Genomic DNA, 17,135 nt, shown 5'->3' on the forward strand with positions numbered 1-17,135 from the left:
AGTTTCCCTACATCATCTTCCTCACCTGCCTCACTATACTTAGCCCTGTGCTGAAAGCCAGAGAGAGGGGGGAGCTTGCTCTCTGTATGTTCTCCTTTTCTGCAAGTGACCATGAACTTCCAACAGAGTCTCTGTATCTCTGTTTACTCACCAGTTCCTTCAAGTATATGTTTATGTATTACTATGTACAGGTTTTATAGTTATTTTCTGAAGTAGAGTAAGGGATCATCTGGCAAAGTCTTCATCCATCAAACTTGGAAGGGGAACCTTTGAGATCCAAGTATGCAGGTTTTAAGTTCTAGAGTAATTACTAATAGAAACATAATTTCTAAACTGTTAGTAAGGGGGAATAGAGTAACAAAAATATCAGTCCAGATGGAATGAAGAAAGGGAGGGGAATCATAGAACTAGTGTGCGAAACAGCACAACATGTAATTGTAGGTTTAAACCCAATTATATAAAAAATGACATGAAATGTAAAGGGACTAAATGTTCTTTATATTATTTAAAAAATTTTTAAAAATGTTTATTTATTTTTGAGAGAGAGACAGAGTGTGGGGAAGGGGCAGAGAGAAGAGGAAGACACAGAATCTGAAGCAGGCTCTAGGCTCTGAGCTGTCAGTGCAGAGCCCGATGCAGGACTTGAACCCATGAACTGTGAGATCGTGACCTGAGCTGAAGTTGGACGCTTAACTGACTGAGCTGCCCAGGCGCCCTAAATGTTCTTTATAAAAGACAAATTTGTCAGACTGGGGAAGACCAAAATTTGATGACATTTTGTTTATAAGAGACATATCTATGTGTAAAGAAAGATATAGAAAGATTCCAAGTAAAATTGTGGGGAAAGGCATGCAAAACCTCAGTTATGAATATTCATAGCAGTGTTATTCATAATAGCCAAAACATGGAAATAACCCGTATGTCCATCAACTGCTGGATGGTTATATAAAATGTGTTATATCCATACAATGGAATGTTATTCCACTTTGAAGAGGAATGGGTGTACCCTGTACCGGTAGATGTAACATGAATGAACCTCAAAGACTTAATGCTAAGTGAAGTAATTCATACATAAGAGGTTACATGTTATATGGTTTTATTCATATAAAATGTCCATAATAGTCATTTAGTAACAATTTAGAATTTGTAATTCCCTAATGACTGTGTTTCCAAATTGTATAAAACAAAAATTGACAGATCTGCAGAGTCCAATTGACAGTCATTGTGAGAGATATGTGCCTCTGAGTAGTTAAAAGACCAAATGAGGGAAAAAAAAAATACGTTAATGCCCTATAGATTATTTGGACAACCTTATTTTATGATCTAGTGGGTATACTTACCTGAGACAAATATAGAATGAACACTGTTTTCAAACATACACAGGATTTATAAAAATTGATCATATATTGTGTCTTAAATCATAACTAATTTTCAAAGTTTAGTGATATACAGAATATAAGAAACAGCAAAAAGATATAAGAGAATTTTGTTTGCTGTTAAGAGCTGTTACTCTAATTCAGTGTTACTAGTAAACAAAAAATAGCAAACAATATGAACTTGAAACAAAGACGTATAGATATCAACAAATCAAAAGTTGCTTCTTTGTAAAAACTAATAAAATTAACAAACCTGTGGCATGATTGGTCAGGACAAAAAGGAGACCTTGATATGCAATATTAGGAATGCAAAATGTGATGTGTCAGATTCTTTAAGCATTAAAGGTTAAGAGGATAAAGGCATGAACTTAAGAGATAAATGTGTAAAACTTTTAGGAACAAACCTATGGGAAAATCTTCATGACTTGTATATGAATGTTCATAGCTGTTTTGATAATAGTCCCAAATTAGGAACAATCCACATGGCCATCAACATGTGACTCAGTAAACAAATTTTGGCATATCCATATAATGGAATATTGCTTAGCCATAAAAAGGAAGAAACTATTAGTAAACCAACAGTGTGGTGAATCTCAAAATAATTATGCTCAGTGAAAGAATCCGGAAAAAAAAGAGTATTTAGTGTGCGATCCCATACATATAAAATTTTAGGGAATGCAAGCTAATCTGTAAGTAAGAACACAGATCAGTTGTTGCCTGGGTATTGGATAGAGGTCAAGGAAGGGCTGTAGGGATGGATTACAAAGGGACATGAGGAAGAGCATGATGGGTAGATTACTTATTTTGAGAGTGATGGTAGTTTCACAAGTGTGTATTTACTTCAAAACTTACCCAATTGTATACTTTAAGTATGTTCAGTGTATTGTATGTCAAATATATCTTCAAAACACTTAATTAAAAAGAAAAACTTATGTAGAATAGTATGAGAAAGTTAATTGGAACCCAGTTTCACTTGTGAACATGGATATAAAACTCCTAAAGAAAATAGTAACGTGACTTCTAGGAAGCTTTAAGAAGGATAATAATACATCATGACCAAATTGATTATATTTAACATGTACAAGGTTTGTTTAACATGAGAGAAATCAATTAAGGTAAATTAATCACATTATCATATTAGTGAAAAATCATATGGTCATCTCAATAGATGTGTAAGAAATGGATGAAATTTAATATTTTTGATAAGATCATTCATCTTAGAGAATGAAGAATATAAGGTATCTATAAGAACCTATAACAAACATACTTAATGTTGAAAGATGAAAACTTTTAATATGAGGTATTATAAGCATGGCTGCAGTGAACAATTCTGATCAACAGTGTACACTGATCCCAGTTAGTGTAGTCTGGCAAGAAAAAACAATACAAAGGTGTGTGTATTGAAGAGGAGTAAACAATACTGTTGTCATTGTAGGTGATATAATTATGCATGTGGAAATTCCAAAGCTGTCTCTAGATAACTTCTTTTTTAAAAACATTTTTAAACTTTATTCATTTTTGAGAGACAGAGAGAGACAGCATGAGTGGGGGAGGGGCAGAGAGAGAGGGAGACGCAGAATCCAAAGCAGGCTCCAGGTTCTGAGCTGTTAGCACAGAGCCCAACGTGGGACTTGAAATCATGGACCATGAGATCATGATCCAAGCTGAAGTCAGATGCTTAACTGACTGAGCCACCCAGGCACCCCCAGATAACTTCTTAAGTATAGTAATGAGCATCTTGCAACATTAAACCAATCATTATAGAGAATTTTGTTTTTCTGTGTACCAATTTTCTGCATAAAAATGCAAAATTACTATTTATAAACTCACTTAGAATAGAAGATACCGGGAATAAATTAAGTTCCATGTACAGTTTTGGGGGGAAGAATAAAACTTTGTTCAGAAACATTAAAGGAAAATAAAATAAATGGAGAGAAATACCATTACATAAGTTGGAAGACTGGATATTTAAAAGTTGTTTGTTCTTCCATATTTATCAATAGATTCAGTATAATCCTGTTCAGAATCAACTTTTTTGGGGCGGAACTTGACAAAATGATTCTGGAATTTGTATGGAAATAAAAAGGACTAAGAATAGTGAAGACTTTTGTGGAAGAACAAGGTGGGAGTATTTGCTCTACTGGTTATTAAGGCCTCTTAGGATTAAGATGATTTGATGTTGGTAGAAGTCTTGATAAATAGACTGATGGAAAAGAGCCAGAGCCATATATAAATCTACACATATATAGATGCTTGATTTATAATAAAAGAGACAGTGCAATACTATTGGGAAAGGATGACCTTTTCAATAAATAATGCTGGGAGAATTGGGTATCTGGTGAAAAAATTGGATCCCTCTTCATACCATACAAAACAATTCCAGTTCATTTTATTTAGATCCATATTTAAATTACAAAAATGCTTTTAGAAGATAATGTAGGAGAAGGGTTAGGGCAGGCAGGTAGGCCTCAAATATAGTATAAAGTAGTTTGGACTTTATTTTGAACGTAATAGGGGTTACTAGAGGATTTTGATCCAAGGGCTGGTCATTTGATTTTTTTTTTTTTTAAAGAAGACAACTGTTGGTAGAATCTAAGCTAAGTTATAATTCTGTTTCTGGCCATGTTTAAGACTTTGTCTTCTGAAAATCCTTGTAGAAAACACTTAAAATGTTGATAAATCTTAAACACTTGACATGCCTATCTGTGATTGGAATGTGCTAAGGAAAAATTTGAGGTAATAAATATGAACTTAGGCTTCAGGATGCTTATTGCACTCTTTATATCTGAAGTGAAACACTTAGGTCATTAATTTTCTCTTATTTAATTAGAAAAGAACAAGCACAGGGTGCCTGGGTAGGTCTTATTGTCAAAACTGGATAGTAGGTGGAGACCAGGGGTGCTGTTAAACATTGCATAATGCACAGGGCAGTCTTTCAGAATAAAGAATTATCCAGTCTAGGGGCGCCTGGGTGGCTCAGTAGGTTAAGTGTCTGACTTCAGCTCAGGTCATAATCTCAGGGTTTGTGAGTTCGAGTCCCACATCGGGCTCTGTGCTGACAGCTCAGAGCCTTGAGCCTGCTTCAGAGTCTGTGTCTCCCTCCCTTTCTGCCCCTCTCCTGTTCAGGCTCTGTCTCTCTCTGAAAAATTAATAAACATTAAAAAAAGAAAAAAAAAGAACAAGCACAAATCCTCTATATGCATGTACACTGGATCTCTAGCATTTTGGTTCCATTTATAGTTTTGAGAAACATTTAGAACAGTTTATTTGGGAGTGAGAATGATTTCTTTAACATGTTGAGCATATTGGAGAAGTTATTTCTGGCAGGTATTAGCAGTAAGAGTAAAGGATATAAATGAGAACAGTTGGGAAACACTAGGAAGACCTTTGTTACTAGAACTGATTTTTGTTATAATTAGACATGTAACAAATTTATTCAGAAATGTTTAAGTCATAGTTTCAAAAACTACTCTAAAATATGCACAAGATTATTTTGAGTTGAACTTAGTTAAAATAGTAGCCATTGTAAAGAAATTGTCTGAAAGGATAATAGTAATGCACATGTAATTCTTTCTTTTTAATGTTAATTCATTTATTTTTGAGGGAGAGAGAGCACAAGCAAGGGAGGGGCGAGAGAGAGAGAGAGAGAGAGAGAGAGAGAAAGAGAGATAGACACACACACACACACACACACACACACACACCACACACACACACACAGAATCCGAGCTGTTTGCTCTGAGCTGTCAGCACAGAGCCCAACCCGCGGCTCGAACCCATGAACTGCAAGATCATGACCTGAGCAGAAGTCAGACACTTAACCAACTGAGCCACCCAGGCACCCCTAATGCACATGTAATTCTATAGGAACTCTAAACATCATATAAATTGTCAGATATAACCCCTCCCCCCAGATTGCTATATATTAAAACAGACTTTTAGATTTTTTTTTGAGATTTTTATATTTATTTTAATTAACTAATTTTTAGTAATCTCTATACCCAATGTAGGCTCAAACTCATGACCCCTAAGATGAGTCACATCCTCTACTAACTGAGCCAGCCAGGCACCCCTGTATTTCTTTTTAAAAACAGCTTTATTGAGATACTGTTCATATATCATACAGTTCAGTCACTTAAACCACATGTTCAGTAGCTTTCAATATATTTCTAGAGTTGTGTAACTGTCACCGTAACTAATTTTAGAACATTTTCATCTTCCCAGAAAGAAAGAAACCTTTTAATCTTTACCCATAACTCTCCAATCTCCTCTTCATCCCCCACTAAACCCTAGGCAACCACTAATATACTTTGTATTTCTGTAGATTTGCCTATTGGATATTTCATATAAATGGAATCATACAATATGGGGACTTTTGTGACTGGCTGTTTTCAGTTAACTCAATGTTGTCAAGGTTCATCTGTATCATAGCATCTATCAGTTCTTCATTTGTTTTTATTGACAAATTCTATTTTATTGTATTGATACACCACATTTATTTATCTGTTGATGGGCATTTGAGTTATTTCTGCCTCTTAGTTATTATGAATACTGCTGTGAACATTTTGGTACAAGTTTTTTTTAGACATTGCTGGATCATATGATCACTCTATGTTTAATAGTTGAGGGAACTGTCAGACTTTTCAAAGGAGGCACACCATTTTACATTTCCATCAAGCACTGTGTGAATGTTCCAATTTCTCCCCATCCTTGCCAACATTTACTATTATCTGTCTTTTTTATTATAATCATGCTGGGGGTTCAAAGTGGTACCTCATTTGGTTTTGATTTGCATGTCCCTAATGATGGGCCCTTTGTAAATCTTCTGTGGAGAAATGTCTATTTAAATCTTTTGACTTAAAAAAAAGTTTTTTTTAAGTTTGTTTATTTTGAGAGAGAGAGAGAGATTGAGAGCACAAGTGGGGGAAGGTCAGAGAGAAGCAGAGACAGAAATGAGAGCAGGCTCTGCAACATCAGTGCAGAGCCTGATGCGGGACCTGAACTCACGAACTGTGAGATCATGACCTGAGCCAAGATCAAGAGTCAGATGCTTAAGTGACTGCCATGGAGGCACCCCTTTTTTAACTATTTTTAAGTTGGGTTAATTTTCTTTTTATTATTGAGTTGTAATTGTTCTTTGTATATTCTGGACCTTAGACCCTTATCAAGTATATAATTTGCAAAAATTTTCTCCTATTCTTTAGGTTGCCTTTTCAGTTTTCTTGATAGTGCCCTTTGAAGCAGAAAAATTATTAATTCTGATGGAATCCTTATCTCTTTTATTGTTGTTTGTTTGCTTTATGTGTCTATTAATGAATTGTTTGAATACTTTTAAAAATAATTTCTGTGCATTATTTTGCGTTAAGATTTATTCATGCTATAATTTTATTAGCATTTAAGACTGATAAAGTGTAGTATAAGCAGCAGTTTTTACAGTTTTTTTCTTTCCTTTTTTTAATTTATCATTTTGTCTGAAACTTTTGTTACAGCTCTATAGTATCAACCCTCCTTGCTCTTATGGATGGATTAGATAACAGGGGTGAAATTGTTGTTATTGGTGCTACAAACAGACTTGATTCTATAGATCCTGCTCTCAGGAGACCGGGTCGTTTTGACCGAGAATTCCTTTTCAACCTGCCTGATCAAAAGGTAAGTTTTTGTTTTCAGTGTGTTAAGATTTATTTGTGATCCATTTATCAACCATGTATGTACTGTGAGAGTGATATTTTATGAATTTTCATTTCTAAAATTTTGTGCTTATGAAATATCTTAGGTTAATTCTCAGAAAAAGCTTGTAATTATTAAATAATTTAGTCTATTTCTATTAATAATTATTCAGGAAAACTCTTGATTAGGTTACTAAAATGCTTACTTTAGTTCACCAGATTGTAGTAATTATCTTGGATGGCAGGTTATATGTCTCCAGTTAGCCAAAATAGCTTTGTTCCCATAAAAATAATGTTTTTAGAATATTAGTGAGCTTATAAATAAGAACCCAATGTGCAAATTTTCATAGAAATGACCATAACATCATATTTAATTTAGAGCAGCAAAAATTATTCATTTCAGTGTATTTTTTTTTAAAAAGAATGTATAATTACACAATGTATAGTCATTGTGTAAAATGTTAATATATTATACAAGTTTTTCCCCTAATTCTGCTTGATATTTTTATTATTCTTGGTTTGGACCAGTTTATTCATTGACTTGTCTTTTCACGAGGATCTCAAGTTTGAGAGGGAGAGATATATGTAGAGAAGATACTATATTTAACAATATTTTCTATGTAATTTAACATTTTAAGCATAATTAAAACATTTATAACATATATCCATACAAATATAACCTAAGGAAAGAAGATGCTATTTATGAATATATAATATACACACATGCACATTTGTAATTGTTGCATAGCTTTGATTTAGATCTCCATGTAAAATGCCTGGTTTACATACATAGATGTGAAATGCTGTGATTAGTAGGACAGTGTAGAAGATTATGGGGAAATGAAGGCAATGGTGCTGTTGTGTAGGACAGTTAATACTTCAGTTTGAAATCGGTCTACACATCCACATTTGTAGTTGTCTCAGTTTTGGACTATCTAACTTAGAGGCTTTACTTTGGTACTGAATTTACCTGACTTTGTCAGGATAGGAAACATAGAATATACAGCATTTTCATTACCCAAGTGCAGCTTCCAGGACTGTATCAATGTGTAGAGGTGTGCTTTGTTGTGGGGACAAGGGTAGAAGTGGGAACAGTCTATTTCAGCACGGGGAAGCACCAGTTATCTTTGTTTGGGACAACTTCAGTCCAAGCACATCTTTTAGGGTCTAGCATACGAGGAGAGTGTGTTTAGTTCTAAGAGACACAGTCTGTGTTCATTTTAGCACAGGAAAGCCATTATCTGAATTAAATGATTATCTTCTATATCGCCCTAGTCATGTGGACCTCAGTCATGTATGCCGTTCACAATCCTCACAATTAATGTACGATCCACACAAAAACAATAAACAAGGTCTAAAACAGCACTGTCCAATTGAATTTTCTCTAATGATTGAAATGTTCTGTGTTTGCATTGTCCATTAAGCAGTGTCCAGTATGGTAGCCACTAGCCACATGTGGCTCTTGAGCTCTTTAAATGTCACTTGTGTGACTAAGGAACTGATTTTAAATTTTCTTTAAATATTTAAATAAAATAGCATTTGTGGTTAGTGGCTTACCATATTGTACGGCATGGATCTCAACATAGTTTTCCATGTTATTTTAACTGTCTACGTTTCAAGGAAACTGCTTTGAGACCTAAACCTAAGATTATTTTTCTTGGACTGTGTCTATGGAAAAGGCCTGAACTAGCTTTTTTTTTTTGCTTAGATAATAAAGTCATGAGATTATCAAGATTAGATGAGATTATCAAATCCTCTGTCCTAGGGAACAGTCAGTAAGGTAAGAGGAAAACTATGTAAGTGGATTCTGGAAGCCAAGTGAAGAAGTGTAACAATGAGTATATGACTAACTTTGTCAGATGTTGCTAAATTAACTCAGATGAGGACAGAAAATTGGCCATTGTATTTATCATTATGCTGGTCATTGGTGAACCTGATGGGAGCAAGTTGATTTAGTGGTGGGTGCAAAAAAGTTTGTCTGGAGTATGGTTAACTTAAGAGAGAACAGGAGGGGAGGAACTGGAGACAGTTAATGAAGGTAAGTCTTTCAAAGAGTTTTGCTGCACAAGGATACAAAGGATTGAGGTAAGGTGAGAGATGTTGAGGGGATTGGAGGCAAGAGAACCTATGTTCTTAAAAAAGCTGAGACAGTTATTCCGTAGAGAAGGAAATTTTGGTGATGAAATTGAGAAAGAATTACCATAGTGTGTCCTTAATAGGCAAGAGGGGGGATAGTATTTACTATATGAGTGGTGAGAATGACTTTACATAGGATTTAGATAGTTCGTCTCTGATACTAGGGAGAAGACAGAATATTATGGGTACATATGCTGACAGGTGGATCCAGTTGCTGTGGAGAGTCTTTGGAACTTCTCTTTTGACTGCTTCGGTTTTCTTAGTGACTTAGCAAGCAAGGTCTGAATGAGAAGCTGAGTGTGCAGACAGAGAAACTGAACTAGTCTGCTAGGAGATAGGCCTAATGAATGGCTTAGGGAAGGATTGAGAGGAGTGTTAAGGTTCCATTTGGCCATTAGTTTAAAGCAATAACCAGTCAATGTCTCATGTTAGTCCTGTAGTTTGAGCGGTGGAATATCATGACCCCTGTTGTTTGACCAACTATTATAAAAAAAAAAAAAAGTAAAAGGAAGCTCTGGTTCTTCCAAATTTTACTAATTTTGTTAACCCTTTATTAGCAAAAAATAACACATATCTTCTTGAAGCAGTGATGCTTTTTAATTTCTTTTGTTTCTTTTTATTACCACCAACACTTAATGATTATTGTTATGTGTTATGTGGGTATTTATGAATCCTGAAAAATAAGAGCTTGAATATGGCTTTGAATCTTTCTTTTTTAATTTGAGAGAGAGAGAGGGAGAGAGAGATGGAGCACATGTGTATGTGCAAGCAGGAGAAGGGTAGAGGAAGAGAGAGAGAGAGGGAGGGAAGAAGGGAGGGAAAGAAAGACAGGGAGAGAGAAATCCCAAGCAGGCTCCATGCCCAGTGCAGAGCCTGATGTGGGGCTCAGTCCCATGACCCTGGGATCACGACCTGAGCTAAAATCAAGAGTTGGATGCTCAGTTGACAGGCGCCCCTGACTTTGACTTTTTAATAGTAGAGGAAGCTACTTTCTAGTAGGGGAAGCCATATAACTTATATATACGGAGGGGGAGAGAGTTAAAGTGCATAATGAAGCATTTCTAATTTAGTTAATTTCATCTTCTATTTCTTGTTTTTATGATAAAGAATGGAGACTCTGGTTGATTATATAGAGAAAGAGCAAGGCACTAAATGTTTTAGAGACCTGACAATAACTTTTGACCTTAAGTAATTAATTTCATTTCTCTAAATCTTTACTTATTTTGTAAAATGACAGGGTAAGAATAGATATTTTTCAAGGTATCTTCCAGCTTAATTTTTTTTTTTTAATGTTTGTTTATTTTTGGGAGACAGGGACTGAGAGACAGACAGAGTGTGAGCAGGGAAGGGTCAGAGAGAGAGGGAGACACAGAGTCTGAAGCAGGCTCCAGGCTTTGAGCTGTCAGCACAGAGCCTGACGCAGGGCTTGAACTCACAAACTGTGAGATCATGACCTGAGCCGAAGTCAGATGCTTAACCAACTGAGCCACCCAGGCACCCCTTAAATTTGTTTTTTTGATGTGCTTCTCATTCTATGAGGGTCTTCACTAAGTGGTGCCTGTGCTGCTAATGAGGTAAAATAGATTCTTGATGTCATCTTCTAGAGAATATAAGCTCTCAGGATGACATTCTTTTTGGATCTTGATTTTATACTTTTTTTGGTATCTATTCAGGCAGATACTTTGAGTTCGAAGAAAATAAATGTCACATCATTGCTTTAATTTTGGTAGCTGAACACCTAACTTAGAACTTGGAATTAGACCAATAGCGAGTGATATCAAATTTTACCAACTTTTTATTTTTCATTTATTTAAAAAAATTTTTTTAATGTTTATTTATTTTTGAGAAAGAGAGACAGAGCATGAGTGGGCGAGGGGTAGAGAGAGAGAGAGAGGGAGACACAGAATCTGAAGCAGACCCCAGGCTCTGAGCTTTCAGCACGGAGCCCAATGTGGGCCTTGAGCTCATGGACCGTGAGATCATGACCTGAGCTGAAGTCGGCTGCTCAACCATCTGAGCCACCCAGGCGCCCCTTTTATCAACTTTTTAAACAAAATTTTAATGTGTATTTATTTATTTATTTATCTATCTATCTATTTATTTATTTATTTAGAGAGAGAGAGGAGGGGGAGGGTCAGAGAGAGAGAGGGGAGAGAGAATTCCAAGCAGGCCCTGTGCTATCAGCCCTATGCGGGGCTCAATCCCACAAACCAGGAGTTCATGACCTGAGCTGAAACCAAGAGTCGGATGCTTAACTGACTGAGCAACCCAGGTGACCATCAACTTAGCTTGATGACTTTGAAGTCCTTCTTGTTCTGGTGCTGGACCCCAAATTCCTCATCAAGCCAATAAAATTATCCTCTTGGTTATAATTTGCTTTTTCATAGTCTTTAAGAAGCTCAAGTAGCAGTGTTGAAGGAACAAGTGTATTCAAGTTTTACAAAGTGTTGTTTTTTCCTTGAAAGAAGGCAAATGTGAAAGTAAAATTCTGATATGCCTCTTCATGATGGTAATATCAGCTGATTATGGATTCTTACTACTTCAGTTTCTTTTTGACTGTGGAAGAAGAAGACATTTCATTTAATTTGAAACCAAGATGTTAAAATTTTGATTGTACTATATAGTCAGATTTAAGGTAGAGAATGCTATTTTGAAAAAAAAAATCAAGGTAGAATTGCTCAAACATTTGACTTTTTAAAATGAATTATATTAATATTTACTGAAATACTACCTTGTTATATATTAAATGCCAAAATATCAACTAACCTACAAGATAATGATATGCATTATATTTCTTTAGTTCATTGAAAACTTTTTCTTTTTTTTTTTAAATTTTTTTTTTTTTTTTTTTAACGTTTATTTATTTTTGAGACAGAGAGAGACAGAGCATGAACGGGGGAGGGGCAGAGAGAGAGGGAGACACAGAATCGGAAGCAGGCTCCAGGCTCTGAGCCGTCAGCCCAGAGCCCGACGCGGGGCTCAAACTCGCGGACCGCGAGATCGTGACCTGAGCCGAAGTCGGACGCTCAACCGACTGAGCCACCCAGGCGCCCCGAAAACTTTTTCAATTGAAAACTTTTTTTCAAGTTTTAAATTGTTGTTTACTTCATTGGCAGTCATAATACCTCATGCATGTGATAGAACCAAACGTTCTGTGAAATCTGAATCTGTAGTTTCAAAGTTATCCCTGACTGGGGTGCCTAGTTGGCTCAGTCAGTAGAGCTTGTGACTCTTGATCTCAGGGTTGTGAGTTCAAGCCCCATGTTGGGCATAGAGCCTACCTAAAAAGAAAAAACAAACCAAAAAACGAAAAACAAAAATAAGTTAGCTCTGAGTAACGTATGCAATTGTTGAATCATTATGTTGTACATTTTAAACTATTACAACACTGTACAATTATAATTATATTTCAGTAAAAGATTGTAAATGTTATAATACATTAAAGTGTTTTTTATATGTATTTAGATGGTAAAAATGATCTGATGTAAAATATTGAAACTTAGTTTTGAATCTAGTCCTAGATGAGTCAAGATCAGTCACTTAGTCACATGTGCCACTAATCGATTCCTTCACGTCTCAGAATATTAAATATCTTGGTTTGTTAAACAGAGACATGATCTCTACCACATATTATTGTATTGTTATTATGGAAAATTAGAGCTGACGTGGATGTCATGGTATTGAAATGTCTTTTAAAATAAATAGTTGCTGGAGCGCCTGGGTGGCTCAGTTGGTTAAGTGTCTGACTCTTGATACCAGCTCAAGTGGTGATCTCTACGGTTCATGGGATTGAGCCCCGCTTCAGCCTTTAGGCTGGCAGTGTGGAGCCTGCTGGGGATTCATTCATTCATATTCTCTCTCTCTCTTTCTCTCTCTCTTTCTCTCTCTCTCTCTCTCTCTCTCTCTCTCTCTGTCTCTCTCCCCCTCTCCCTCCTTCTTCCTCCCTCTCCCTGTGTCCCTGTCAGTCCCCCTCTCCCCCTGCAAACCACCTGCAAGTCCTCTCTCCCCCTTTTCAAAATAAATAAATAAATAAACTTAAAAAAAAAAACCCAAAAAACAACAGTTGTTTTTCTGGGGTATGGTTAGTGCATAAATTTGTTCCAGCTAATACACTTGAGAGGTTGGTGATATTTTATTTATTTGTACTGTTTTTCTTAGGCAAGAAAACACATTTTACAGATCCATACCAGGGATTGGAATCCAAAATTATCAGATGCTTTTTTAGGTGAATTGGCCGAAAAATGTGTTGGTGAGTGCTATTATTTGAATTCTTTCATTGTTACTGTTTGTTCTGCTGGCCCTTTCCCTTTATGTTTGGAATGCGAATGAATATAGTTATGTCTGTGTGCAATAGATGGCTGACTTTGCCTTTAAATGTAACACTTATTTTGAACATTTCACTTGAAGTTTGAACACTTCTTAATTACAATTTTAGCTGCCATTAGGTGTTTGATTATTAACAAAGCTAGTAGTAATATGTTTTCATTGAGTGCTGGATTTCCATGATATTACTGCATTGTGTCCTTTTAGGAATTGTTCTCTCTCAGAAATTTTACTAAGAAAAATAAGCTTAACCTTGAGACATAAAGGTCCATGTCAAAGGCAGGACTACAGTCTTTTACTTTGCAGATTGATTACCTGATGGGCTCATCTTCATGCCTGTGGTCTAGAAAGAAGTTGAGTGAGAGGAGTCTTCAAAGAAAATACTTACTGGCATCTGCTAGTATTTCTCAAAATACAAAACTGTCCAATTTAATGTTATATTATTCACAGAGTGGAAGATCCTCCCCACAGAGTGAATGAATACAACTGTCCTAAAAGGATATAGTGAGAGTATTTTATGTACATACATGATCATACATAGGAGATGGAATTCAAGGGTTTTGGAATTCAGGGTTTTGGCTCTAATTAGGTCTGAAATAAAACTGAATACAGTATTAAACAACTGAATATACACCCCGGTATTTCCCCTTCATTCTTTTTCTGTCTTTTGTCTATTTTCTTCTTATTCTCTCACAAACAAAAATTAAAAAATCTTTCTCCATGAACTTTTTAAGCATTATGAAAAAACCCCCAAATAAGTTCACTAACTATCAGCAGTCTACTTGGGAAAACTTTAAAGTTACCAAAACCAGAAAGAGTAACTTAGTTAAAAAATCATTGTGATCCACCATCAAATATTAAAACTTAAATAGAACATTAGTCCATTCAGTTAGCTACATCCGAATTATCCTCTTCATCCACAGGGACCTCCATCTCCGAAGCAGCATACCTCAACTTTTGAACCACAAAGACCTCGACATCTTCTGGTGAGGAGAAAACGTAAATCTCTCCAGCACTACTCCAGTTTAAGCTTTGCCTGGTATAAGAGAGCATGCGCCAAACCCATTTCATGTAAATTTGGCTTGACCTTTGCAAAGCCTTGTGCTGCTTTATGGGAGAGGGTGGTATTTGGTACAAAATCCAGTCTTTTCCCTTTTTGAAATTTGCCCCCTTTTATTTCCTGCTACTTTTAGGATATTATTTTATTAGAGTACGGATCAGACTGGGAAATCTTTGTGGATTCTTCTGTGAATCTGTCACAGAATATCCTTAACTGAAATAAGCAGAAGTCTTCAAATAATTTTGGAAATTCCCTAAAAGATAGGTATTTTAAAATTACTTGCTATTACCCTATTTACCATCTGAAAGATTACACTCTAGTTCCTCATCCTAAATATTAGAATCCCAGTTTCCCTTTTCATTTCCAAAGGTCACAACTTCTCATTATTCCAAGTGATTTATTTTAGCTTTAAAAGTCAGTTTCTTAAGTTTAAACATTTTTGAGACATAATTTCTTATAGGACTAAAAAATTTCTCTTGCCTTTTGGGGATGGTGGTGGCAGTGGTGGTGGTTTAGAAGAATCTGCTTTTATGGATATACACCATTTTCTTCCTGGAGAGTGACATAAAAATCCATTATAATTAAATGACTTCTGTTTTTGATTTTGACATTTATTCCATTTAAGAAGCCAGTTTTACATAAAAAAATGCAGGTCTTCAAACAGGAACAGAATAGTAATAAGTTTTAAATTCATTATGAACTTAGCGTTTTCTGTATCCCAAACATGTTTTGACATGTATGGGTTAAGTCCAGTAAAATATAGGCCTAACAAAAAGAGTATGTAGTCTTGATGAAAAACTGTAGAGACAACTGACCTCTTGTAGAGGTTATGGATTTGGTAACTTTTACCTTGAAATAAATTCCCAAGTACTTGGAGGTGTTTGCATGCATAATAGGTGTGATTTTTTTAAAGTAGTCCTCACATAATTTCGGTGTCCAGATCACATGCATGAATAGTAGGAGCTTAAGGTTATGGGGACCTCAAACCTAATCATATTTCTCTATTTATTTTCACTGAGAGGGCCAAAACAATGAAAGTTTATCAGTGAGGGGTCTATCTTGTGGACCTTTGTTATGTTTGATGTTTTACTTAAACAGTAACTTCCTAAAATTTTATTATTACCCTTGTCTAGTCTATAACCTATTTAATAGCTTGTATTTTTAGTTTTTCAGACAAATTCCATTTCAGTGGCAATATTTAAGAATGCTTTTTCTTGGGGTGCCTCGCTGGCTCAGTTGTTAGCGCATGAGACTCTTGATTTTGGCTCTTAAGTTCAAGCCCCCACATTGGGCATAGAGCTTACTTTAAAAAAAAAAAGGAATGCTTTTTCCTTGGTATCTAGATATTTGTGTGTGTTCATTAGTATTAGAATTGTAATGGTAGAATTAATATGATTATGGAATTCTTATGAAAGGGATGTTGGTATTTTCTTTAACGTCAGCTTTTAACTTTCAAAAGGCTGTAGTGTGTTTTCTGTATATCTAGGATGATCATATTACCTACATCTAGTTTTCTAAATCAGGACCTTTTAGAAAGTGAAAAAATATACTGTTAATTATGATAAGACAAGAGGCCTAAACCAGGACACATGATACTAAATATAACTTTTTAGCCATGGTTTTCATGTAATTTTAATTGTTTTAGAGTCTAGTAAAGGAAGTATATTATTAATCAAGTAGTTCTCGATGTTTTCTTTCGTATATGAGAATCACTTGTAAAGCTTTCTCAAAATATACATTTATGATATTAAACTGCCAGAGATTCTGATTCACTAGGTTTGTTGGGAATCTGGTGTTGGAGTTTCATTGTTGAGTAGCCAAGACTGAGAACCCCAGATATAAACGAATAATTCTCATTCACGGGCAAATGTAATGAAGATAAATCCATTCTTTTAGTCTATTGATTATGATAATCCAAGTGAAAATTTATTTCTTTAAATGGGATCTATTGTGAGAAACTTTTAAATTATCTTTAGTAGATTAAGAGAAAATGAACAGCGCATTACTATTATGTATGTTGCTGACATTATGTCAAACATAAATGTTATGGGCACCACTTATATAGAATACCTTCTAATGTTTTTTTTTTTTTTTTTTCTGTTTTGCATTGTTTCTGAGCTTGTCTTTTTTAAATTTAGGCTTTTGCTCTTAGAAATAGGATCATATAATATATTCTCCAGCTGTGTATACGCTTTTAAAGAAGAAAAAGAAATGTAGTTGTTTATGTTGTTTGAAGATGGTAGTTTATTTTTTACGTGTTCTGAAATGGTTTATTTGATTAATTGTTTTTAACTGAGCTGGCATTTTATTAAACTAATATAGCTACGATATATATGGCATAGGAAAATGTACCTTTTTTTCCAGGTTTATTCATAGAGAAATAGAATATAAAATGAAAGACTATTCGTAGTTTGAAGAATTATTTGGTAGATTGATTGCTGTCCTGGGACAGTGTTAGTGCTTAATCTGCTTATAGTTTTCTGAATTAGATTCCTAACAGTCATACTAAATTTTCCCTTAACTGAATAAATATTTCTTGAAGAATGCAATATTTTTCTATGTTTTTTCATAATT

The 17,135-nt window shown here is 35.1% G+C and overlaps 1 protein-coding gene across 6 annotated transcripts in view; it reads left to right on the forward strand.

The window, feature by feature from the left end:
* Positions 1-17,135, forward strand: part of ATAD2B (ATPase family AAA domain containing 2B) — a 167,095-nt gene that overhangs the window by 79,071 nt on the left and 70,889 nt on the right. For all 6 annotated transcript variants that reach the window (XM_042933579.1, XM_042933576.1, XM_042933577.1 and 3 more), the window contains 2 exons: positions 6,866-7,025; positions 13,337-13,427. In XM_042933579.1, the coding sequence (XP_042789513.1) occupies positions 6,866-7,025; positions 13,337-13,427 (251 nt within the window). The remainder of the gene's footprint in view (positions 1-6,865; positions 7,026-13,336; positions 13,428-17,135) is intronic.

The sequence above is a fragment of the Panthera leo genome, chromosome A3 (genome assembly GCF_018350215.1).
Source record: "Panthera leo isolate Ple1 chromosome A3, P.leo_Ple1_pat1.1, whole genome shotgun sequence".
Classification (NCBI taxonomy): Eukaryota; Metazoa; Chordata; class Mammalia; order Carnivora; family Felidae; genus Panthera; species Panthera leo.